The sequence below is a fragment of the Rhinatrema bivittatum genome, chromosome 9 (assembly GCF_901001135.1).
Source record: "Rhinatrema bivittatum chromosome 9, aRhiBiv1.1, whole genome shotgun sequence".
Classification (NCBI taxonomy): Eukaryota; Metazoa; Chordata; class Amphibia; order Gymnophiona; family Rhinatrematidae; genus Rhinatrema; species Rhinatrema bivittatum.
The window spans coordinates 52,520,512-52,546,847 of record NC_042623.1 but is presented as its reverse complement, the minus strand read 5'-3'; the positions used below and the strand labels follow the sequence as shown (position 1 = coordinate 52,546,847).

Below are 26,336 nucleotides of genomic sequence, written 5' to 3'. Positions count from 1 at the left end.
TTCATTTAATCAACTAGCTGTAAAAGAAATGGGAAACCACTCAGCTTCCAGCATATTTATTGCTAGAGATTATCAGTGCTGTATATATAATGATGACACATGCAAAAGAGCCTAGAAGCTATGCTCCCCCCCACTGGGAGCCTTGGAACACTCAGAAGTAAAAGCTATCCATAGAGAATTGTTTGCAAATAGGGTCTATTTTATTATTGTGTACCCTTAGGGACATTCACTAGGGTTTGCCCACCCAGGGGTTACACCAACACACCTCTCTGCATTGGGGGATAATAGCTAATGCCATCATTAGCATAGAATTACCATATAAGGGTGCTTACTTAAATGCACATTGTGTTCACACATTTTTGGTGAACAAAACTCTTTGCTGCATCAGCAGTAAGGTTTGTGCATAAAAAATGTACACACAACCGAGGGTCAAACTGTGTGCTATGCTGAGCGTACCTTATTGCATTGGTCTCTTTAGACCTGGTGGCTAAAAGATGTTTAACATTGTCTGTTGTCTCTATGCTCTGTTCAGAGAGGAACAGGCAGAGGAAGTCCTCAAAAGTATTCAGAGTGAACAAATGTTTTCAAAAATAATTTTCTTTAATTTTGAAATTTCGGAATCAGCTCCAGTCCTAAAGACAGCTTGTTTGCTTCGTGCATTGTCAGAAGGTTTGTACCATGCAGAATATATTTATAAATGTGAAAAATAATTGAGATCGCAGTGCAAAGGTAAGCTAAGAGCTTCATCTCCCCCACCAAGGCTAGAAATAATTCATTTTTTTGAAAAAAAGATAGCAGTGCAAAAAAAAAAAAAAAAATGAAAGTCATAAAGGTTAGCAATCCCAAAGTCAAAAGAAATTAGTAAGCAAGCATACTTCAATAGAATAAAGATTACATTTATTAGCAAAAATATTATGCAAGGCCATCTGTTCCACACATCATGATCTCTCCAGTGGCTTGTAAACAAACCACCAGTGGTCTAGAACCAGCAAAGACATTAAAACATAGTATAAAGGACTTTTAAATAATTGCCTGTTGCGAATATTTGTTGCAAATATTTTCAGCCCTTCACCCCTCCCCCTTCACCCCCAACACCTTTTCCTTTCAAATCAAAACAAAGCTTCATGAGATCAAGCAAACAATAAGGGGCGGATTTTAAAAGCCCTGCTCGCGTAAATCCGCCCGGATTTACGCGAGCAGGGCCTTGCGCGCCGGTGCGCCTATGTTCCATAGGCCTACTGGTGCGCGCAGAGCCCCGGGACTTGCGTAAGTCCCGGGGTTTTTCGAGGGGGGCGTGTCGGGGGGCGTGTCGGATTGCCGCGGCGTTTCGGGGCAACCGGGGCCAAGTGCCTACCTGCGGCGTCGGGCCGCCTCCTGGGCTCCTGCTGGAGCAGGTAGCCCCCTCCGATGCTCCCTACGCGGCCGCTGCCGAGCCCAGGCGCATGGTTCCTGCTCTGCCGGGCTGATTCCTCCCCCTCCGGGTTGAATAGAGCCACGTGTGCAGCTGAAGATTAAATTTATAGGGGCCATGACAGGAAGTTGTCGTGGCTCCTTCCTGGGACTCCTCCCTCGGCTCAGGTATTTAAGGCAATGTCTGCTCCTCAGACCTTGCCTTGGTATTGAGGCTTCTAGTCTGGTTGATTCCTGAGCTCCGAGTTCCTGGTTTCTGCTTCCTGGTCTTGTTCCTGTTCTTCCGTCCTGCTTCTGCTCTCCTCCCTCATTGGACTGATTTGTCTGGATTGACTCTTGGACCGGCTTCCGAACATGCTCCTGGCTTGACCCTGGACCGGCTTCTGACCATTCTCCTGGCTTGCTCCTGGACCGGCTTACGACCCTTCTCCTAGCTTGGACCTTGAACCAGCTTCTGACCCTTCGCCTGTCTTGGACCATTGGACCGGCTTTTTGACCATTCTTCGGCTTCCACTCCTGGACTGTCGTATGACCTGCTGGAGGTGCCAGCTGTCTGGAACCCACGACCTGTAGGAGGCACCTGCATCCAGACCTATCTTCAGTCTTCAGCGATTCTCCTAAGTCCAAGCGGCCTGAGTCCCTATTGGCTCCTCCCGGGGGGACCACGAGCTTCCAGTGGCAAAGTACTCGTTCAACTGCTGATATACCTGACCTTGCCTTCCGATGATAGGGACCTAAGAGGGTTGATTCTCTCCTAGGTAGCGCTAACTCTACCTCGGATCAAGGGTCCACCTCCTGGTTCGTAACAGAAGAGGCACATCAGTAAAATAATGAAAGATGGGCACAATAAATTACATATGCTATGGCACTTAAAACCAGTGTTACATCATGATGACTTTCGTACAGTATTGCAAACCTTAATATTCACCAATATAGATTACTTTAATGTTCTGTTATGATGATTACCAGCTAACACTATAACTATTACAAAATGCCACCACTTGCATTTTAGCAGGTCACAAAAAATATGATCATATCACTCCAATTCTGATTTCCTTACATTGGTTACCCATTAAATTTAGAATACAATATAAAGTATTATGTACAATATGCAAAATCATCAATTCAGATATCTCAAATTGGCTAGGTGCATCCTTACACTTGTAAATCCCACAAAAAGATCTGCGTTCAGCAAACTAAGGTCTTTCCACCATTCCATCAATTCGCTCTGCGCATTTGAGCGAGGTACATGAGAGAGCCATCTCCATTGCAAGACTGAAGCTGTGGAACTCGATACCACCTGAATTAAGATTAGCTAAAGATCTGAAATTGTTTAAAAAAGATCTTAAGACGTAACTCTTTAAATTAGCCTTCGAAAGCAGCAATGAAGGATAAAAATTGTACGAGAGCAGTCACATGTTGTTAAGTGAGTGAAATAGTTCAACTATTAAACAGAAAAAGATATTACAAGCCTTAGGCCGACAGAAGGTGAGTATTGCCCTGTTACAAGAGACACATTTGCCAGACATTGAACACAATAAACTAAAGAGGGATTGGGTGGGATGGTATTATGCAGCCTCTGCACCGGTCTCCAGAAAGGCAGGAGTGGCTATTTTGATCCACAAACTATTACCTACTGTGGAAAAACAAGTCATTAGGGATCCGCAGGGGAGGTATGTTATTTGGATAGGACATATTTTTGGGGAACCAGTGGTACTTCGTTCATTATAAGCCCCCAATCTGTATGATCATAAATTTTTCGCAGACTTACTGACAATTCTTGGGGAAATAGGGAATGCGACACTCATTATTGGTGGGGATTTCAACTCTGTAGCTGACATTTCTCTTGATAAGGATAGTATGACCCAGGGACTGGCATTGGGCCAAAAGAAGGGGATTCCTTTTATGTTGTTTGTTGAGTTTGGTAGTGTTGCGCATGGAGGTGGACCCTTGTCCTGGAGCAGTGTGGAACAGCTCCCTGATAGGGACCAGGAAGCACCTGCCCCCAGGGGGGCGGAGCACAGGAGGAGACAGAGGCTAGGAAGAGCTTCACCACTGGAAGCCCGCGGTCCCCCTGGGTGGATCCCGTAGGGACCCAGGCCGCTTGGACTTAGGTGGGTCTCGCAGGGTCTTCTGGAGAAGTAGTAGAGAGGCATGCCCATGAACAGCAAGGGAGCACAGTTGGTCATTAGACTGTAGGCCTGGAGGGTCAAGGAAGGCCAGAACAGCGTAGGCGATGACAAGGCAAGGGACAAAGCCAGAATCAATAGATGTGGTCAATGGCAGCTGGGGTCATGTTCAGAGGATCAGTCTGAGGAGTGTCAGCCAAAGCAGGGATCAGAACCCAGGAGTCAGTCCGAGAGTAGTCAACGAAGCAGGGGTCAGGTTCCAGAGGTCAGATGAGGTCACGAAGGCAGGCAGAGGTCAAGATCCAGGCAGCAAGCAGAATGGTCAATGGAGCAGGCAAAGGTCAGTCCCAGGGAGTCAGTCCAAAGGAAAAGAAGGACGCTGGAATAGTATGATTCTGGAACAGTAGGACACTGGAACAAGGCTGGAACAGTAGGACTCTGGAACAAGACTGGAACAAGACTGTGAACGTGGAGGCAAACTATTACACATGCAGTGCCGATCCGATTGCCAAGGCAAGGAAGTGCAGGCAGGAACTTCCTTATGAGCACGTTCAATCAGGGTGTGCCATGGAGCTAGGACCTGCCCCTGGCCCTACAAGAGGCCGGGCGGTCCGTGCGTGCGTGTGTAGGGGCGTGGCCAACACCACTGAGGACGCTGAACTCCGGCGTGAGGCCTGGTGCGCAGTGGAAGGCCCGGCGACCGCTGCCGCGGGACGCCAAGGCCTGGAAGAGCTCGCGGCTGCTGCTGGGGAGGCCGACCCGTGACCCGCAGAGGAGCTAGTGAGGTGAGCCGGCCCGTGCACGGGCCGAGTGCGGACGGGGCACACAACAGGTAGATTCTTGGAGGGCTTTACATATTGGGTCAAAGAATACACACAAATTTCTAGAGCTCACCAATGTCAGAGTAGGCTAGATTACATCTTGGTTCTGGAAATGTGTTTCTCTGGAGTAAAATTCGTGGAAATTGGACTCCCCAAAATTTCTGACCATGCCCTGGTAACTCTGGATTTCTCTTTTAGCAGAAGGGATAAGACTTATTTTTGGTGAATACCATACTATTTATTATAAGATGCTGCTTTCAAAGAATTTTTGGTTCATAAGTGGGAAGAGTTTGTGCAATTTAATGCCCAATATACAGATAACCCCCAACTGTACTGGGAAACAGCAAAAATCGTGTTATTGGGGGGATATTATTTCTTACTCGAACTATAGGAAAAAACAGGGGACTAGGGAGCTTCTTTGCCTAGAGAGATCACTGGAGAGAGCATGTTGTGCTTTGGTGAGAGATATGACTGAAGTCAATCGGGAAAACATTTTTACTATGCAAAGACAAGTGAATACTATAATTCACCAATGCACTTTGAATACTCTCTTGTACCAAAAACATTGTTTTTTTACAGTTCGAGAACAAGACACAGAAAAGTTTTGGCGTGACTAATTAAGACTATGGAGGGATCGAGGTTTACTCCAGTGATGTAAGATGAACAGAGAGTGAGAAATAGCTCTAATAAAGTGATTTTAGACATTTTGCATTGCTTTTATAGATGTTTGAATTCCTGGGAGACATCAGTCATTTGTAATCTGGAACTTTTTTTGTGAAGGAATTACTTTACCTAAGGTGACTGAAGAACAGATAAATAGCCTGAATCAGCCTTTTTCAGAGGGAGACATTTCACAGGTGATACAGAAACTTAAATGTCGCAAAACTCCCAGTCCAGATGGATTTGCAGTGGAGTTTTTTAAGATTCTTAGATTGCAAATCCTTTTCCCCCTGAATTCTATTTTTCAGCAGATGGTGACAGTTGGGGATTTGCCTCGTTCCATGAAAGAGGCTCTTATCACTATTATCCCCTAAGAAAGGACGTGATTCTGAAGTACCTGCGTCTTATAGACCAATTTCTCTTTTGAATACAGATATCAAAATAGATGCAAAAATATTAGCCAATAGGCTTTTAAAAATATTGTCAAATCTTATTTCACCAGAACAAGTGGGATTTGTACTGGGACGTACCACCACGGTTAATATACATAGAGTTATAGCCAGTCTTATAAATGGGTGGAAGAGAGACCAAGACTCCCTTTTGGTAAGTTCTGATAGAGAAAAAGCCTTTGACTATTTATCATGAGAATATATGTTTGTAGTTTTATTTATTTATTTATTTATTTATTTATTTATTTATTTATTTAAAGCTTTTCTATACCGACTTTCATGATACAGATCAAATCAAATCGGTTTACAGGGAACAGAAGCATTATAACGTTAACCATAACCAGAAGGAGCGGAAAGTTACAATAAAACAGGGGGATGTAACTGGGAGGTGATAAGCAGAGGGGGAAAGAAAAACTCAATAACTAATTACAACTAAAGAGATGGCAGGTACTAGAGCCTACATCTGATCTGTGGCATGGCAAGATGCTGGCCTAGATTAGGGGTAAGCTTGTCTGAATAACCATGTCTTAAGTTTTTTTTTGAAAGACAGAAGACAGGATTCTTGTCTGATGTCCGGTGGTATGGCATTCCAGATGGAAGGTCCCGCTGTAGAGAAGGCCCGTTCTCTGGTAGAAGACAAGTGAGCCACTTTGTTTGGGGGGGCGGCCTGGAAGGATGGCGCCAAGGTGATGGCCCTAAATTTAAAGGGCTGCCTCTTCCAGGAGTTCGGGGCCTCCAATTGGCCAGCGAGCCGAGTAGACGGGGTTTCCGGCATATGTACATATGATTTTCAAGGCTTGTACATTGATATGCTTGCTATATTATACCGCTCCCCTGTGGCTGCAGTGACAGCGAATGGTTTAATTTTGGAACCCTTTCCCCTGGCAAGGGGCACTAGACAGGGATGTCCCCTTTCTCCCTTTATTTTTTTATATTAAGTATGGAACCTTTAGCCAGACGTATAATTTTTGATCAGTTGGTGGTTGGGATACACCGTGGGACCAAAGTATTGAAAATAGCATTGTTTGCGGATGATTTATTGGTGAGTATATCTCAAGCAAAGACATCTTTACCTAGATTAATGGATATTTTGCATAATTTTGCGTTATTATCTGGGCTTCAAATAAATATGGGGAAATCGCTTGCATTAGAAGTTTTGGGAGACTTGTGTTCTACTTGGGAAGGGGGATTTTCCATTAAGTTGGGCGGGTGATGATTTTACTTATTTAGGACTAAAAATAACTAGGAATATTTCAAACATGTATCTAGCAAATGTGAGACCCTTATTATTGTATACTAAATGATTAATGGATAGCTGGCAATATCTCCCATTCTCGTGGTTTGGTCGGATGCTTCTAGTAAAAATGGTTATATTGCCTAAATGGCTCTATATCCTCCAAACCATGCCTTTATGGCTTTTGAGAAAGGATATTCTCTGGTCTGGAACCAGAAAATTTCACGATTTATCTGGAAATGGAAGAAGCCCTGTGTGAAAATTTCCAATCTACAATATAGTGCTAGAAATTGGGGACTACGCTTCCCCAATTTGAGAGTGTATAATGCGGAATGCGTATTTCAGATCATCAGAGATTGGCTAATGGAGCGAACTACAGTTACAGATCTAGAAGTAGATAGAAGTATGGTTTCCCCAGTGGTGCTATCCTATCTTTTGCATGGTGCAATTGCGGATATTCCTTTGGAACTACGGGAAAGTCCCTTATATTTACTGGTAATAGAAGTGTGGCGGTGGGTCTGGAAACACTATCATTTGCCTTCTAATATTTCTATCTCCCAATTAGAGGCAATAAGACATTTAAACTTGGTCTGGAGCATGACGTTTTTCGTATTTGGGAAGAGAGAGGCTGTGTGAAAATTGGTCAGATACTAGAGGAATCTCTTCAAACACTTCTCACTTTTCAAACATTGCGGGATAATTTTCATTTGGATAATAAACATTTTTTTTGCTTTTGTTATAGGATCAGAGAGATAATTTCAGGGCAGGTAGGTTTGATGGGGTTTTGGTGACAATCTTATATGAGAAGGGCTGATTTCTAAATTATATAAACATATGATAGAGAACAAAACATATGGACCCTTTAGTTAATTTAACGGGGAATTGGTCAAGGGATTTAGGTACTCTCTTTGAAGAGGATGATTTAAACTTTGCCTTTAATCAGGTGAACAAATTTGTAGAAAATGCCAATCTTCAAGAAATGCAATTTAAAGTGATTCACAGATTATATTTCTCGCCGCTATGTGCTTTCAAAGCACAGATCACAACAGATAGAAACTGTTTAAAGTGTGGAATTCAAGATGGGGATTTTTTTCATTGTTTCATTGTTTTTGGGGATGTGCGTCCATCCAATTTTTTTGGACAACTATCTTCAGTCATATTTCTACCTGGGCAAAAAGCCCAGGATGTGGCCTTAGGTTTACTTGAGGAAAAGGAAAAAGTTTTTAGATATTTGGTACCCATACCTGGTGTCCTTTTCTCCTAAGCTGCGCAGTTCCATTGTAAATTCTTTATCGCTAGATTGATTACCTATGTTTAGTTATCTATGAGGTGGGGTGGGGGTGATACATGGTGAGAGAGCATTGTAGACTTGTGGCTTTGATATTATTAGCAAGTATCATTTAAGGTATTTGAAATTATACACACCTATTTTCTGGATTTATCATGATACGTTACTGATGTCTGCTGTTCTCTTGCTTGATAATAAAAAGATTTTTCATAAAGAAGGTGAAATGGGCAAGGAGCTGTGAAACATGAGAGGCATGAATCATAGGTGATTGTATTTTATAGTATGTATTTGCTGTGCAATATACTTATGTTTTAACTTTGCTGTGAACTGCCACGATTGAATACAGAGTGATGGTATATAAATACATAAATAAATGTGTATGTATATGGGGGAATGTGCACAATTACCCTAGTTACTCTCTGCCTGCTAATCCACGACAATTTCAGGGCATCTGGAAATCAAAAGTTCTAAGGTACGGATAACCGGGGATTTTTAAAAATCCTTATTTTAATTGTTGGGTGTTATTTGATGTGTCTGTTTTGAAATACTTTATTGATGTTTGGAAAATTTTTATATGAGTTTTAAATTATTGAATGTTTTTCCATTTAGTAATTGTTTTGAATTATTCTTTTTATTGGTATGGTTTTATTAATTTTGTTTTATGAGGAATGGTATTTCTGTTTTTTCCATTGTTGCAGTGCATACAAATTTGTCTTTTTGTGGTTTCCAGTTTTTGTCTGAATATTTCTATTAATACTTTATGGCCTCTTTATTCTGTATTTGAGGATCTATCTGTGTTTTGCATGTGTGACTGAAGTGAGTTTATTCCATTAGTGTGTCATTTCTATGTAGGGATCTATAGCAGCTTGGCTTGTTCTGTTTTCCTAATAGGGGGTGTATTACTGTTTTAGGCCTGGTGTAATATTTGCAGTACCAACTTTCATAGGTAGGGTTGTTGCTGTTTTGTTAAGAAAAAAAAAACAAACCAAAGGCAGTTTTTGCTCTTATCTACTTATTTTATTTGCATGTAGAACTGTGCAAGGCGATCAAAAACACTGCAGAGAATGTGAGCCAGAATTAATGATTTGGGATTCCCAACTAGGGCCTAGATCCATCAAACTATCACATGCGATAGGAAGAGGGGCATGTTTTATGGTAATAGCTTATTTATCACAAAGTGCACTATCTTAGCATAGGTATTATTGCAGAGTACGATAACATTTCACACTTTGCGGTAAGTGTCACAATTGCTGTAACCCCGAGAGAGAGAGAGAGAGCACACCTAGCTGGGTGATTGCTCCAGTTTCCTTCCCCTAAGGATGGCCGTGCTGGGGGAGCACCCTGGATCTGGAGAAAGATCAGTGCCAGCATCTTGAAGCATATCATCAATTTGCCCATCATAGGTTTTGTATCCTTTAAAAGGCAGGTCTCTGGTTCCCAGTTTTGTTTTTCATTCCTTTCACGTACTGTTCATCTGTCCTCCTAAGTCCAAAATGCATAACGTAATGGTCTCCTCTTGTTAAAGCTTGGCGGTGGCAGTTAACTGTTCCAGTATGAGCAAAATTATATTTTCACCTGTTTCTGCTTGTTTTAAATTGATGCATCAACAGGGTTGGATCAGAAAATAATTAAAAAGGGAAAAAAAATCACAGTTCACTAAACTGGGATTCCCGAGTGGGAATCCCAAATCATTAATTCTGGCTCACACTCTGCAGTGTTTTTGATCACCTCGCTCAGTGCTACATGCAAATAAAATAAGAAGATAGAGCAAAAACTGTCTTTTTTTTTCTTATCGAAATTCGCTGGGCACCACTTACAGTAAAGTTGAATTCCTGGGATTCTGTTTATTCATTTATTTAAACTCAGGGGTATTGGAATACCTTTTTGGTTGGGAAGGGCATGCAAATTGCCTCATTCCGTCACTAACTCCGCCCCCAACTTTCATTCGCTTACATACATGTAAACCATATAATGCTCATTTCAAAATCAGGTTAAAACACTGTGCAGGAAGAATAACTCCCTCACCCTGCCTCGTTCATTTTCCTCATCCCCTTACTCTCCCTCATCATCCCTTCCTACCCACATGATCCCGCCCACCTCCCTCACCCTCCCTTCCCCCAATCCCCTCATTCACTCCCTCCCCCACACACTTTTTATAGTCATCCCTCCAATAATCCCCTCCCTCAAGCCTTAACTCTCACCCCCAACAATCCCTTCTCCTTCTTCACTCCCCAATCCCCTCTCTCTTTCCACAGTTCTTTACTCTTTCAACCCACCCCCCTCTGTCTCCCCTGTAATCCCCTCACTCACCTCCTTCACTCTCACCCCACAATCCACTCCCTCCCCCCACAATTCCCTCACTCATCCCCTTCACTCCCATCCCAATCCCTTCACCACTTCGCTGTGAGCCTCACAATCTACTCACTTTCACTCCCTCCCCACCATAATCCTCCTCACTCATCTTTCAATCCCACCCCTCACAATTCACTCCCTCCCCCTGACAGTCCCTTCATTCACCTCTTTACTTCCACCCTCTACAATCACCTCACGCACCTCCTTCACTCCTACCCTCCACAATCCCCTCACCCATCTCCTTCACTCCTACCTTCCACAATCCCCTCATCCATTTCCTTCACTCCTAACCCTCACTGCTTACAATCTCCTCACTCCTTCACGCCCACCCCTCCCCCTCAAGATCCCCTCACCATTTTTACTCCCCCCAGAAGAGAGGCCTCATTAGTGGCAGGTGGGAAGGTGCATTATTTCCCTTCTGCACCCCCTAGTGGCTGCTGCAGTCCTCCCGCTCACTCTTCATGTTCTGAAAGAGGAGGGGGTTCATGGCCTTGCAGCCCCTCGGGCTGCTTCCTCATCCTTGGTTGCTGGCGCCTGAATGTCTTCATTTAAGAACTGGCAGCAGAGGCGGCCGCTGAGGATGGCAGGCATGGATAGGATATAATGAGCCATCCCACCTGGCACCAATGAGGCTTTTCTTATAGGGGGGAGTGAAGGTGAGTGGGCCGACAGGTGCTTCAGGCACTTGATCAATTAGAAGAAGGCGAGCGGGGAGAGGGGACGAAGCGTTGCCTGGGGTGACCCAAATTTTGGGGAAGGCAATGGCCAATGCGATGCCTGCTTTTAAATTTACCTTGAGTTTATCTGGTGGATCTTCGGGATCTTGTGCATGAATCTTGTAAATAACTCCGGCTGGTGCTTTTTCTGTAATGTATATCGTTACCGCTGCAAACAATCAAGGATAGAATCTTTTAGAGAACAAAATGTTATGTGGTCACAGAGAGGGTCATTTTCAGGAGCACTGCTTTACCTGCAGAAAAGGGCTTTTTAGAAAATTGCACACTCTGTCAGGCCAATGCAATACTGTGCGCTCAGGCTAGTGCACAAGTTAACCCGCGGTTGGTTGCGTGCTTTGGATGTGCATCCATAACCCCTTATGCAATAAGGAGATTAGCACGTCCAAAACGTGTGTCCAAACTAGCATGTAGCTAATAGCATTCATTACATGTAAATGACATGTTGATGAGGCTGTTAGCTAGTATCCCCTTATGTATAAAATAAATGGCCGCCTAACACGCACATTTTTATCCTCAGAAATTAACGCCAGCCCCGGAGCTGACGTTAAGTCTTGAGAAGCCCCAAAAGTTTAACATAAAAAGTAGAAAATAATCCTTTTCTGTGATTCCTCTGACTTAATATCTTGGCAGTATTAAGTTGGAAGAACCACAGAAAGCAGCAGCGTAAAAAAAAAATATCTTGCCGGCAGTCAGGTTAGGAAAACGGACGCTCAGTTTCCGAGGGCCTGTTTTCCTATCCTGTGCACAGCCACGTCTCCTGGGCGCCCGATGTCGAGGAGGCGCTAGGGATGCACAATTTCCCCTAGCACCTCCTTTTTATTGCAGCGGCTCATTAGTCTACAGTATCGCAGCCCGGGAGAGGTGGATGGGTGCGTGTTAGGAAAGCGGGCGCCTAATCATGCGTGCCTGTTTTCCCCATGTGGATATTGCATCGGCCTGCTAGTGTGAGTAAACTCGTGCATATAATGCTGCTGCAAACACAACTTTACCTGGGGTGGGGCATTGCAGGGGATGAGCCCTGGGGATGGGATTGCGCTTACTTCTGAATTTTCAAAAGCATAGATGTCATTTTCTCAGGAGAGCTACCCATGGAAATTAGCAAGTGTAAACACATGCGGGTAGTTTCCCTTTAACGAATGGCCCTGGGCTTTTGCAGCAATATGGAGAGTTATAAAATTATCCCATAAGAAGGCAATAATCAGTAAGGATGTGCAGCCAGAAAGTATTCATTGGATTCGGGATACGTATTCATCGGGGCCCAGATATGTTGCATTCGTTCAATGGCGCCCCAATACGCTGATACGTGCATTCGTTTTCTGGTTCCCATTAAAGTCAATGGGGGAAGTATTTGCAGCCTATTTTTGGCTGCAGAATTGGGGTTTTATTATCAATTTTGATGAAACTTCTGGGGAGCAATCATCAGAACAACAAAACAGCTCCAAGGTACTTAGACTGTGGCAAAGTGGAACCAAAGTGGCATGGATAGCCTAAAGTATTTTAAAGGGGCAAAGGGGTACCAGGAGTGGCAAGAAGAGTGCTTCAATAAAGGCACAAAGCAGCAGTGAGAGTGGCAAAAACACACCACAGCTTCAAAAGAGAGCACCGATAACAGATGCATGAACCCTCGAAGGCAGCACGACAGGCAAAGCGGCAAGACAAGTGGCATCGACATCCTACAGCACAATGAAGGAGGAACATAGCAAGCAGAAAGACTAGCACCAACACACTGAACAACCATGATAGTGGCCAGAAAACCACAAGGAGTTGAGTGAGTCATCTGGTGTATGGCAGCAAGGCACAGAGGCAGAGGGTAGATACAGGCTGGCTAGACCGGGGGAGAGTTCCCTTTCCTTTGTGCAGGAAAGGGCTCCCTAGAATGGGTTTGCCCCTAGAGTGGGGTATTTCCATTGGCGTCTAGTGAGCTCTCGCTGGTCTTTTAAAATCTGGTAGAGTTAGCAGATATACAAAAGATAATTTTCAAGGCCGAGGCAGAGGAGGTTACCATGTAAACAGCGGTTCAACATGGGTCAGAGGGTAGATACAGGCTGGCTACACCCGGGGAGAGTTCCCTTTCCTTTGAGCCGGGAAGGGCTCCCCGGAATGGGTTGGCCCCTAGAGTGGTGCACGAGCCTTCAAAACATGGCGACCTGGAGCAGGGTCTCACTGTGAGCATGGTCTCACTGTGTTGTGTTTGCCACAGTCTAAGTACCTTGGAGATCTTTTCTTGTTCTGAACATGGGTCAACAGGTGGTAAGAGATAGGCTGCAACAATGGGGAGAGTTCACGTTCCTTTGAGCAGGAAAGGGCTCCCTGAAATGGGTTGACCCATAGAGTGTATAATGGTACAAATTGTTAGGATTTAAGCATTTGCAAACAGACCATGACTTCATAAGCAAGACGGAGGAAGTTCTCTTCTCTGCCCTGAAACTAAAGAAAACTGTTTGTTTTATTTAAAGATCCATGCTGTGAAGGATTACTAGTTTGAATTGCCAGAGACTGAGGTTTCCCTTTGCAATGAGGGTTCAGCTGTTAGGACTGGACATAAGGCCTGGATGAACAGGCACAGCAGTCGAGGACAGAGGTCAATCCCACCTAGGGACATAAGGCCTGGACGGACAGGCACAGCAATACAGGGCAGAGTCAATCCCACCTAGGGACATAAGGCCTGGACGGACAGGCACAGCAGTTGAGGACAGAGGTCAAACCCATGTAGGGACATAAGGCCTGGACAAACAGGCAAAGCAATCGAGGTCAAACCCTTGTAGGAACACAAGGCCTGGATGAACAGGCACAGCAATCGAGGACAGAGGTGAATCCCACCTAGGGACATAAGGCCTGGATGGACAGGCACAGCAGTCGAGGACAGAGGTCAATCCCACCTAGGGACATAAGGCCTGGACAAATAGGAACAGCAGTCGAGGACAGAGCTCGAGGACAGAGGTCAAGCCCACGTAGGGACATAAGGCCTTGATGGACAGGCACAGCATTCGAGGACAGAGGTGAATCCCACCTAGGGATATAAGGCCTGGACGGACAGGCACATCAATCGAGGACAGAGTCAATCCCAACTAGAGACATAAGGCCTGGATAGACAGGCACAGCAGTCGAGGACAGAGGTCAAACCCTTGTAGGGACATAAGGCCTGGACAAACAGGCAAAGCACTCGAGGTCAAACCCTTGTAGGGACATAAGGCCTGGATGTACAGGCACAGCAATTGAGGTCAAACCCTTGTAGGGACATGAGGCCTGGACAAACAGGCACAGCAGACGAGGACAGAGGTCCAGCCCACATAGGGACATAAGGCCTGGACGGACAGGCACAGCAATTTTTTTTAAATTTATTTATATTCTGCTTTTCACGCTTCTCCAGCACTTCATAGTGAATTACACTCAGGTACTGTAGGTATTTCCCTATCCCCAGAGGGCTTACAACCTAAGTCAAACCTTTGTAGGGACATATGGCCCGGATGAACAGACACAGCAATTGAGGACAGAGTCAATCCCACCTAGGGACATAATGCCTGGATGGACAGGCACAGCAATTGAGGACAGAGTCAATCCCACCTAGGGACATAAGGCCTGGATGGACAGGCACAGCAATCGAGGACAGAGGTCAAACCCTTGTAGGGATATAAGGCCTGGATGAACAGGCAAAGCAAACGAGGTCAAACCCTTGTAGAGACATAAGGCCTGGACGAACAGGCACAGCATTAGAGGACAGAGGTGAATCCCACGTAGGGACATAAGACCTGGACGAACAGGCACAGCAGTCGAGGAAAGAGGTGAATCCTACCTAGGGACATAAGGCCTGGACGGACAGGCACAGCAGTCAAGGACAGAGGTCAATCCCAACTAGGGACATAAGGCCTGGACGGACAGGCACAGCAGTCGAGGACAGAGGTCAAACCCTTGTAGGGACATAAGGCCTGGACGAACAGACAAAGCAAACGAGGTCAAACCCTTGTAGGGACATAAGGCCTGGATGAACAGGCACAGCAATCGAGGTCAAACCCTTGTAGGGACATAAGGCCTGGACAGACAGGCACAGCAATACAGGACAGAGTCAATCCCACATAGGGACATAAGGCCTGGACGGACAGGCACAGCAGTCGAGGACAGAGGTGAATCCCACCTAGGGACATAAGGTCTGGACGGACAGGCACAGCAATAGAGGACAGAATCAATCCCACCTAGGGACATAAGGCCTGGACGGACAGGCACAGCAATTGAGGACAGAGTCAATCCCACCTAGGGACATAAGGCCTGGACAGACAGGCACAGCAGTCAAGGACAGAGGTCAAACCCTTGTAGGGACATAAGGCCTAGATGGACAGGCACAGCAGTTGAGGACAGAGGTCAAGCCCATGTAGGGACATAAGGCCTGGACAGACAGGCTCCGCAATACAGGACAGAGTCAATCCCACATAGGGACATAAGGCCTGGACGGACAGGCACAGCAGTCGAGGACAGAGGTCAAACCCTTGTAGGGACATAAGGCCTGGACAGTGGACAGACAGGCACAGTGTTTCAGGTCAGGTCCTTGTAGGGACGTACGGCCTGGACATTGGACAGTCAGGCACATCATTTCAGGTCAGGTACCTGTGCTGCAGGGCTTATGTTATCTGGAGCATAGGAGGCAGTTGGAGCTGCTGCAAGGCTTTCAATTGCTTTTATTCATCTTGCCATTCACAGGGAAAATTTGGAAACCCAAGCAAAGACAGGTTTACTTTCAAAAACACTAGCATTTCCATCAACTCTGGTGCCAGCCTTGAGCGGTGAGGGCTCATGATATCCCCTGTCATTGAAAAGACAAGTTCACTAGGTACACTGGTTGGTGGACATGACAGATATCACTAAGCCACTTTGGCTAGGTGTGGCCAGACAGTGGACTTGTGTGCCCAATATGCCAGTGGATCTATCTGCGTGTTCTCTGTCAGCTCTGAGAGATACCGTGTCACTGACAGCTGTGCTGGTGTTCCTTTGCTTGGGTGGGCTGAGAGTCACTCATGCTAGCTGCTTTCTCTCTTGCCCGTCGCATAACAGATGAATCTTTATGGGCAACATGCCTTTGGCGTTCTGAAGTGGAGGAGGAGGTACTATCTGTTGCTGACAGAGTGCTGCTCCTGCTTGGGCTAGCAGCACAACTCTCTGAAGTGCCCGCTGTTTCCACCTCTGCTTCACGCCTAATCTGTCTCTGCCTATGGCGCTCCTGTTCACGGACTTTTGCTAACAGCAGGTCCTTCACCAATAAGAGACAATCGTACTGTAGGGCGAGTTTCCCTTTCACACGGGGATCACAGACTGTGGCGAGCATGTATGTGTTCTGTTCTGTTAAAGGCCTTAATCTCTTCCACCTGCTGCTGCAAAACATCCAGACAATGCAGCACCTCAACCGTCATTTCCTCTTCCTGTTTAAAGGCCTCCAAATGTTCATCCAGGAGATTAACTATAGGGATGATGTTAGCCAAGGTGGCACTTCTGGAACTCAGCTCCTCCGTGACATCCTTGAAGAGCTGCAGGATTTTTACCACCTGATTCATGACTGACCAATCATGATGCCCTAGGGGATTCTGCACACCTATGTCCATTCTACCAGAAAGTTCATGAAGGGGTGTCTGCAGCTCCACTAACCTCTCCAGCATCATAAAGGTGGAATTCCACCTGGTGGCAATGTCTTGAATGAGACGCTTGTGAGGCATCTCCAAATCAGTCTGCTTTTGTCGGAGAATCTGCCCCACCTTCCCACTTCTGTGGAAGTGCGCTGCTATGTTCCTGGACTTCTGTATTAAACTATGCAGGTATTCATTCTCTTTGTCATTGGAATCCAACCCCAGAGCTGACTTCACTACCAGGTGCAGAGTGTGTGCAAAACATTGGATGTTCTTAAAGTGCCCGTTGTTTATTGCTTTAACCATGTTTGCACCATTGTCTGTGACAAAGAACTCTGCCTGAGGATTCCTGTCTAGCTGGTGTAGTTGCCAGCCCTCCAGCATCTGTCTGATGCATGCTAGAATATTGGCTGTGGTATGGCCTGATCCGTCAGGTGGGTGTGCAGTAAAGCCCACCTCCACCCTGATACTTGTTCAGTAATAGAGCTGCTGCCTGCCCCTGCCTCAGCCAGGTCCCACCAGTGTGCTATCAGGGAGAAGTAAGAGTGTGCAGCATTCATGGCAGTCCAGATATCGCAGGTAAAATGCACTCTCCGCTCTGCCTTAGCTAGCAGCGCTTGCAAGTGACTGCGACACTGCTTGTACAGGCTGGGGATGACCTTTCTGCTAAATGTGGTTCTGGAGAGGACTTTGTAATTTGGAAGTAAGACCTTCAGAAAACGCTTGAAACCCACATTCTCCACTAACTGCAAGGGCTGGTCATCAAGGGCAATCATTTCCTCAGTGCTCCTGGTTACAACTTTTGAGGCTGCCTGCCTCCTACCCCGGGATAGCATTACCGCACTCCACCCCATTTCCTCCATGGTGGATTGTCACTTCTGCCACATGTCAGGGAGTTGCTGGCCTGCCACCTGACTGCTAGAAGGGGATGAGGGCGTGGGCTGACTCTGCTGCTTTTGAACCACTTTACGCTGCTTGGAAGGGGTCCCCTGACTGGTACTGCCACCATCCCCAGATGGCAGTACACTTGTTGGGTGTTGCCTCTTCATATGATGCGACATGCCAAAATTAGATAGACGTCCCATTTGCTTGCCTCTGCTAATATCCCTGCCACAGTTATTACACAGAGCAAAACGCGGGTCATCCGTCACTTTAAAGTGGCTCCAGATCACAGATGTCTTTCATGATCCTCCCTTCTCTAAAGCCTTGGGGGTGGATGCTGGCACTGGAGCTGAAGTAGTGGGTGCACCCTGAGAAGCAATGCCAGGGTCCTCAGTCACCCCCTGTGCCTGCGCTGACTGCTCTTCCTCCTCCTCCTCATCAGTTTCATCTCTCCCCTGCTGCACTGAAGTGGAGGCTAAGACAGGACTAACTGATCCTCCTAAAGCATCGTCAGCTATTACTTCTTCCGTTTCTGATGAGAATCCCACACAAGATGATTCTTCATCTGAATCATAAGCAAACAGTGAATGCGCTACATTGTCAACGCTAAGTGTTAGTCGAGACTTCTGTCCACCTGCTGCTTTTGTGTGTCGACATTTTGTCTGGCATGACTCAGCCTCCCCTTCCCTCACCTCCAAAACTACAGGATCAGAAACAGGTGGTGGCGATGGCGATGCATCATGGTCAGATTTCATTTTTTTCTGGATGGAACTGCCTGCTCCTACAAAGAGTTTAGATTGCGACAGGTCTCTTTTTAACTTTAATGGGGGAGTGGCACTAGTGCCTTTTGAAGTGCCTCCTTTGCCAGTCCCAATCACTCGACTACATCTAGCTTTCCCTGACATTATGGATTTAATGTCACTGCCTAGTGCCTACTGGCTTCCCACTGTCACAGTGCCTTGCTATGCACTAATGTAACTTGTGTGGTGTGTACCACATGGAGCTTGCTTGTAAGCACAAAAGAGGCAGACTGGGGATTTCACTGCACAGACTGTCCCAATAATAAAGTTCAGTCTGTTAAACTACCCACTGCCCACTGTCACAGTGCCTTGCTATACACTAATGTAACATGTGTGGTGCGCACACACACGCAGCTTGCTTGTAAGCACCAAAGAGGCAGACTGGGGATTTCACTGCACAGACTGTCCCAATATTAAAGTTCAGTCTGTTAAACTACCCACTGCCCACTGTCACAGTGCCTTGCTATGCACTAATGTAACGTGTGTGCTGTGCACACACACATGCAGCTTGCTTGTAAGCACAAAAGAGGCAGACTGGGGATTTCACTGCACAGACTGTCCCATTAATGAAGTTCAGTCTGCTAAACTGCCAGCCCACTGAAGCCCAGTGCACAGAGAGACTGAGTGAGTTGAATTAAACAAACTCAGTTTGAAAAAGCTGGAATTGATGGCACAGCAGGAAAATCGATGAAATATATTTTCCAATGGAGATTCTAGCAAAATTGAATATATCTCTCCCAGCCACAACCCCCTAATGGTGCTTGCTTGCAGCCTAGCCCAGAGGGTGAATGAAACAAAATGGCACTGCTAGCAGCTTCTCTCCCTGGCACAGAGAGACCATCTCAGATCACCTAAATAAACTGCTTAAAAAACAAACAGGGCTAGCTGGCACAGGCACTGCAGCCAAATAAAGAATAAATAGCTTTTTTCCCCTACTAACTAGCCTAGCTAGCAATTCAATAAAGATTTCTGAACTCAGACTAGCTCTGAGTGCAGCCTGCTTCCACAGAGACCACCTCCCCACACCACCCCTGCAAAGAAAGTGCGTGGCATGCCACGTGCTTAAGTATATATAGTGCTGGGTCATCAGGAAAATCGTTACCGAGCACTGAATGACAGCGCAATTGGCTGCATTCAGTGCATTTCACAAAATGTTATCGCTGATACGCTGCATTCCGGTATCCGTGCCAACCTGTCCAACCCTGGTTTTTGGCTCTGGATAGTGGATACACTGAAATGGCATCCTCCGATTGCAAATGGCAGTGAAGAAAAGCATGTGCGCACTCCGTGTGCCGTGCATCGGATAAAACGGATGATAAGTTATATTCGTAGGGAGTCGCGATACGTTTTGCTTCCCCACGAATATAACAAATAGGGACATATACGTTGCGTATTGCCAATTCGTCGAAAACGAATGCACACCCCTAATAATCAGAGGCACTTCAATGGTTAAATGCTCTCGCATTGGCATACATTTGATTACTGCCTACCTGCAGAGTCAGCAGTGCAAGTCTTTTTTTTATCTGAGTACCTTCAGAGGCATTCCCAGGGCAGAGTTTGGCCGAAGAAGGCACTTACGTGGATGTGTACCTTGCAAAAGTACCCATTCGAAAAGCAGGAGCAAGTTTGCGCGGGTCTTCTTCCATGGGGCAATAATCAAAGTAATCCCAGCCTTGATTATCCCGACAAACCCTATGGGTAAGAACTTCCCGCAGCGGTTTGTAGAAATTCAGGCAGTTTGATTATCGCCTCCTAAGACTATTCACCACCACCGACTAAAAGAAGAATCATAGCTATTACCTATCTTCATTCTCAAAAAACACTGACTAGAATATTTAAAAAAATATTTGGTGGGGGAAGGGGTTTAAAAGAGAATTTTTCTGATCCACACAAAATGGGAGAAAACCTTTAGTACAGCAGGTCTCAGTGGGTGCAAAATTTCAGAAAACCCTGATTTACTAAGGTGAAACAGTGAGGAAATGAAAAATGGGTTCTAGAACAGGGATGTGCTAATATTTTTAAAAAACATGAAAACATAAGCGCTTTGATCTCAGTACAAGAAAGGCGATCTATCCAGTTTAATAAACGAACCAATTAATTATTTGTTGCATCATCTTGAGTCTTTTTTGACGTTAAATGACACAAAAAACTGACGAAATATTGTTTTTGTCATTTGTTGTTTTATCGCGCACTGTTCACAAAAGCATGCACATTGTAGCAATAGCACACGCTAAAAAAATGAATCGAGCAAAAGGAACGAAATAGATGGAAAAGAAAAATGAAATAAACAACTTACATAGAAAATTAAGTGAGAAACAAAAGCAAATCATTCTTCCGTGCAGGACCCTAAGGTAAAACATAAGCAGCTTTTGGTCAATTAACATCCCCCACCGTAATTAGGAAAGGTAGGGTAGAAAGGGGAGAAAGGGAAGGAATGTCACTAGTCTGACATCCTATGGATGTCAGAAAATGGATCCAGAAAGATTAGAAACAGTTCATGTTGATGAGCAGTAACTGATTAACAGATTAGCACAGGATGGGCCAGACGGAAAGATTTTGCACATATTATAGGCACAAAAATATGAACAATATTACAGATAAAAATGAGGAAACAATAAGATTTACACTTCTGTAACATCTAAGCAGGGCAAATAAAAAACAACCCCCAGCTGCACAATATCATCCAGGGATTGAAGTGGAAAAATTGTGAGCATATTTCACCCCTTTCTTTTGGACACTGATTTATTCCCCCTATTTCTCTATTCCTGCCTGTCTCCCTGCCTTGCTTTTGCTCCTCAACCCACCTCTCTCCTCTTCTAATCCTTTATCCTCTCCAATCTCCTTCTTCTTGTCTCTCTCTCTCACCCTTCATCCTCTATACCCAGGGGCGGATTGAGGGAAAATAGTGGCCCGGGGGATTTTTCTCCATACTGGCCCATGGGTACCCCATTACATATACAATATAATTTACATATATAATTTACATATATATGTACACACCCCTATATTTCGGCATGGTCCTCCTGTATCAACACAATACTATTTGCCAAAACTCAAAGAATAACAACCCCACCTATGAAAAAGAATACCACAAATATTACACCAGAATCTAAAATATCAATACACCTCCTATCAGGAAAACAGAACAGGCCAAGCTACTACAGATCCCTACAGAGAAACCACATGCTAAAAGAATGCTTCATCTCAGTCTTTGCATACAGAACACAAACTCTCACCAAATACAGAATAAAGCCACATAAAGTATAAATAGAAATGTGCAGACAAAAACTAAACTGTAAAACGTATCATGCCAGACTCTATACAGTGCAACAATGGAAAAACAAAAATGTCACCATTCCTCATAAAACAATCAATAAAATCAAGATATATAAATCATGAATCATAATTATAAAATCATACTAATAAAATAATTTCAAAACAGCTGATGAATAGAATATCCAATAATTAAAGACTCAAGCAAATTTTGTAACCTTTACCAAACACCAATAAAATATTTCAAACAGCAGACACATCACATACTACCCAATAATTAAAATGGTAGTCAATCAAGAAAAATGAACTTAAAAAGCCACCTTTACTTACCCTCTCCAGCAGTTCTCCTACTCCTTTCCCTTGCAGGCCACACCAGAAGCAGCAGTAGCTGGCTGCTGAAGCTGTCCTCATGGTCCTCTTCCTTAGGGACCACAACCAATCTCTTCTCTCTCTCTCTCTCTCACACACACACACACCAGTCATATCCTCAAGACCAGTTTCTGTCTCTTACACACCAATCATCTCCCCAACCAGTCTCTCTTTCTCTCTCTCTCTCTCTCTCACACACACACACACACACACACACACACACACACACAAAAGCACACACATACCAGTCATCTCCCTGATCAGTCTCACACATACACACGTCACCTCTCTGGCCAGTCTCTCTCAATCACACAATGCTCTCGCTCCCTCTTACACACAGGATTTCAATCACACACATGCTCTTTCTATTTCACTTACACACAAGCTCTCAGTCACACACATGTTCTATCTCACTTACAAACAGGCTCAATCACACACATGCCCTCTCTCACAGCCACAAGCCAGCCAAAACATGCTCCATCTCTCTTGCACACGCGCATTGACACACAGAAGCACTCTCCCTGTCTCACATACACATTTCACTTTCACAGAAGCACCTTGCTTTCAGACTTGCAGCATTTTTCACTTTTACTAAAAGTGAAAGTGATGATCCCAACCATTAAACAAGAAAACCACATTCCTATCAGAAGGTGAAATAACACCCTTCCTTCAGGTTCTGTCTTCCCAAGGGACAGCCACCCACACCGTACAGCTTCTCTTGTTCTACGCTTTCAGGCAATAAAGCAAGTGTCTTTCTTCAAACTATCAGTCATATGATTATTCATGTGGGAGATATGGAACCGAAAGACATCCTTAGTCAACTTCCCTTTTAAATGGGAAGATTCCAGTCTTAGTCGTTTAAAAATATACTTTTTCTAAAGGCTTACAAAAAATAGCAAAACCATTTCAGATTGGAACTATTCTAGTCTTCATGTTTAAATTATGCTTAAAAAAAAAAAAAAAAAACCCACCTGGCATCAGTATCTTAAATTTGTGATTTTGCTGAAATGAACATTTTAAATAGTTTAATTTTTTTTTGCTTTAGTATTTGTCTCTACCCACTTTGCTAAATTTTATTTTCCAGAAGAGGGATGCTTAAAATTGAGTAATTTCATCTTTCATCCAACTTTTCAAAAGTTGCGCTACCAGCACAAAAGTTGAGGTATATGTATTATCATATTTCATTTTTTTTAAAACTGGCAGATTCCTTTCTCACATGCATAACATACACACACACACACACACACAGAAGCACCATTCCTTTCTCATACATAACACACACACAGAAACACCATTCCTTTCTCACATTTACACATACATACACACACATATACACACACACACAGAAGCACCATTCCTTTCTCATACATAACACACACACAGAAACACCATTCCTTTCTCACATTTACACATACATACATACACACACATATACACACACACACAGAAGCATCATTGCTTTCTCACATTCACACATACACACACATATACACACACAAGCACCGTTCCTTTCTCACATACACACAGAAGCACCCTTCCGATCTAAGGCCCCCAGCTGAACAGCTGGTCTCCGGTGGCGGTTAGCAGCACCGGTGTTCACTTCTTCGGTCCCTGCCGGCCTCGGTTTTAACTTCTTCGGCCCTCCGGCTTGGTCTCTGGTGGGAGCCGAAGAAATTAAAATCAAGGCCGGCGGGGGCTAAAGATATTAAAATTGAGGCCGGTGGAGGCCAGCCCCTGAGGCTGGATGGAAGGCGCCCATCTTCTTTTCTTCGGCCTCCGCCGGCCTCAATTTTAATATCTTCGGCCCCCGCCGGCCTCGATTTTAATTTCTTCAGCCCCCACCGGAGACCAAGCAGGGGCTGGCTGGGCGGCACACATCTTCTTTTCTTCGGCCTCCGCCGTTGCCGGCGTCGATTTTAATTTATTCGGCCCCTGCCAGCTTGGTCTCCGGCAGGGGCTGGCTGGGAGGCTCCCATCTTCATTTCTTCGGCCCCTGCCAGCTTGGTATCCCGCGGGGGCTGGCTGATCTTCTTTTCTTCGGCCTCTGCTGGCCTCGATTTTTATTTCTTCGGCCCCTGCTGACTTGGCTCCGGCGGGGGCTGGCTGGGAGGCGCTGAAGCTGGGCTGAGGAAGAGCCAAGCGGTCGAGACCACGTGACCAGCTAGACCGGCCCACCGGGGGAAGCCCGATCCCCAGATAGGCCAATCCGCCCCTGTCTATACACTTCTCCTCCCTTCCCTCCCGCCCTTCATCCGCTCCATCCTCCTCCTTCTTGGCTGTTAAAATTGTGGACCCTTGTGTTGGAGTGAGTTTGATGCAACCTACAGGAAAGGTCCTCTGGGTCCTCGCCACCAACTGACGGAGCAGACAGTGCAGAGACAGAACCGGAGCTTCGCCTGTACCCCTTGGATTGCGCCTTTGAGTTCCAGGGCTGGCAGGTTTTAGGAGGCAGTCTTTGGAGCGTAGGCAGAAGAGAAGATCCAGGGCCAAGCTGAGGTCAGAAGCGGGCAGCAGGCAAGGGCTACGAGAATCCAGGCTATAGTCAGTGGCAGGCAGGAGGCAAGGGTAACGAGAGTGCAGGCTGAGGTCATTACCAGTAATGCATTCGTGGATAGAGCTGTGGGAGCTAGGGTGAGGCAGAGGAGGCAAAGGCAGGCTTGGCAAGGCCTGAAGAGATGAAGGCAAGGCTGAGCAAGGCTGAAAAGACGAAGGCAGGGCTTGAGAAGGCTGACGAGACAATGGAGCAGCAACTCACTTTGCTAGGCAGGCAACCCATTGCTGAGGCAGTGAGAGAGAGTCAGCAGAGGCCCTTTATAGGGCTATTTGGGTGACGTCATCTGGGAGTGCGTGGAGCCTTTACCCACTGTGGGTCCTTTAAATCTGGCTGGGTTTGACGCACTCATGAACCTAGAGTCTCCACAAGAGGCAGAGGATGTGACAGCATCCTGCCATGTGTCAGAGAAGCAGCGGCATCCTGCCGCATGGCCAGTCAGGGGATCTGCGTTGCATTGCTGGGTGAATGAACCGGCTCAGGGGCAGCCCATGAACTGGCAAATGTAACATTGCTTCTCCCTCTCACCACTCGTCTTCTATACACTTCTCCTCCCTTCCCTCTCACCTTTTATCCTCTCCACTCTTTTCTCTTCTCTCTTACTCTTCATCCTCTCCACCCTTCTCTTATTTATTTCCATTCTGCTACCACACCACTTATTTCCCTTACCCCTTTTTTATTTCAGGCTGCAAAGGGTGACCGGTAGACATTGGGGGTGGGAGAGGGGGGTGGGATGGTCAATTTTCAAACTGTCTGCATTGGGACAAAGACCACATGTACTTGTTACCCACGAGCTTTGCACCAATTGTCAAAGCAAAGGTACCCACATACACTTTGAAACTTTCTGCTCTTGCTTTTTTGCAGATAAATGTTTGTTGGAAAAGTTCTTGTGAAGATTTGAGAATGACAGCCTGACATGTATTTTGCATCCCTCGAGCCGGACATGCCTTCTGGAATAGCAGAGGATAACCTGCTTTAAAGAGAGGACTGCTCTGCATTACTGTGAGTGGGGCTTTACCCACAGAGCCACTACACCATCTGATGATCACCACCTTGAAAAGGGACCCTCCCCCTACACAGCATGAGCTACTGATCTAAGGGCTACACACTCATGGGTCACACAGCTTAGTCCAGATGTAGCCTCCACAACAGAGAGAAAAAAGTAAATCTGTACTTCATTTGACTTATTATTGAGATTTTTACCAAACAAAAATGTTGATTATGATTTTTGCACTGATTTTTCAACCAGATTTGATGTTTCTAAAATAAACATTTAGAGGTAGATATTCAACTGCTATCCTGGAGGGAGATAGCTGGATAAACATATTCAGCTAACTTAGGCAGGATATTCAGCGATGTGGCTATGCTGCTGAATACATAGCTGTCTAAACGTTAGCTGGATAAGACCTGTGATTGAGCAGGTCTTATCCAATTAATTTAGCTGGATAAGACTGAATATTGGCACTTATCTTGCTAAGTTAGCCAGACAAGTAGCCCTGCCTCAGAATGTCTCCATTCCAGCCCCTACTTAGCCATAGCTGAATATTCAAACAATGCCACTTAGCTGGATAAGTCGGAACTTAGCCAGCTAAGTGGCACTGAATATTGACCTCTTGAGCTTATAAAATTAAAATCATAAAATTAAGATAATGAAGGGCTTTATTAATAGGAAATGAAACCTAGGAATATAGAAAGAGACATTGAAATTGAAGAGAGAGAAGACTTGTAGGAGAAAGCAAAATTAAGGATTTGAATTTTGAACTGTTTAGAAA

General features: G+C 45.3%; 1 protein-coding gene across 2 annotated transcripts in view; it reads right to left on the bottom strand.

Annotated features, from left to right (window-relative positions):
• CDHR3 (cadherin related family member 3) overlaps positions 1-26,336 on the bottom strand; it is a 162,027-nt gene that overhangs the window by 104,291 nt on the left and 31,400 nt on the right. For both annotated transcript variants that reach the window (XM_029616027.1, XM_029616026.1), the window contains exon 4: positions 11,137-11,228. In XM_029616027.1, coding sequence (XP_029471887.1) covers positions 11,137-11,228 — 92 coding nt within the window. The remainder of the gene's footprint in view (positions 1-11,136; positions 11,229-26,336) is intronic.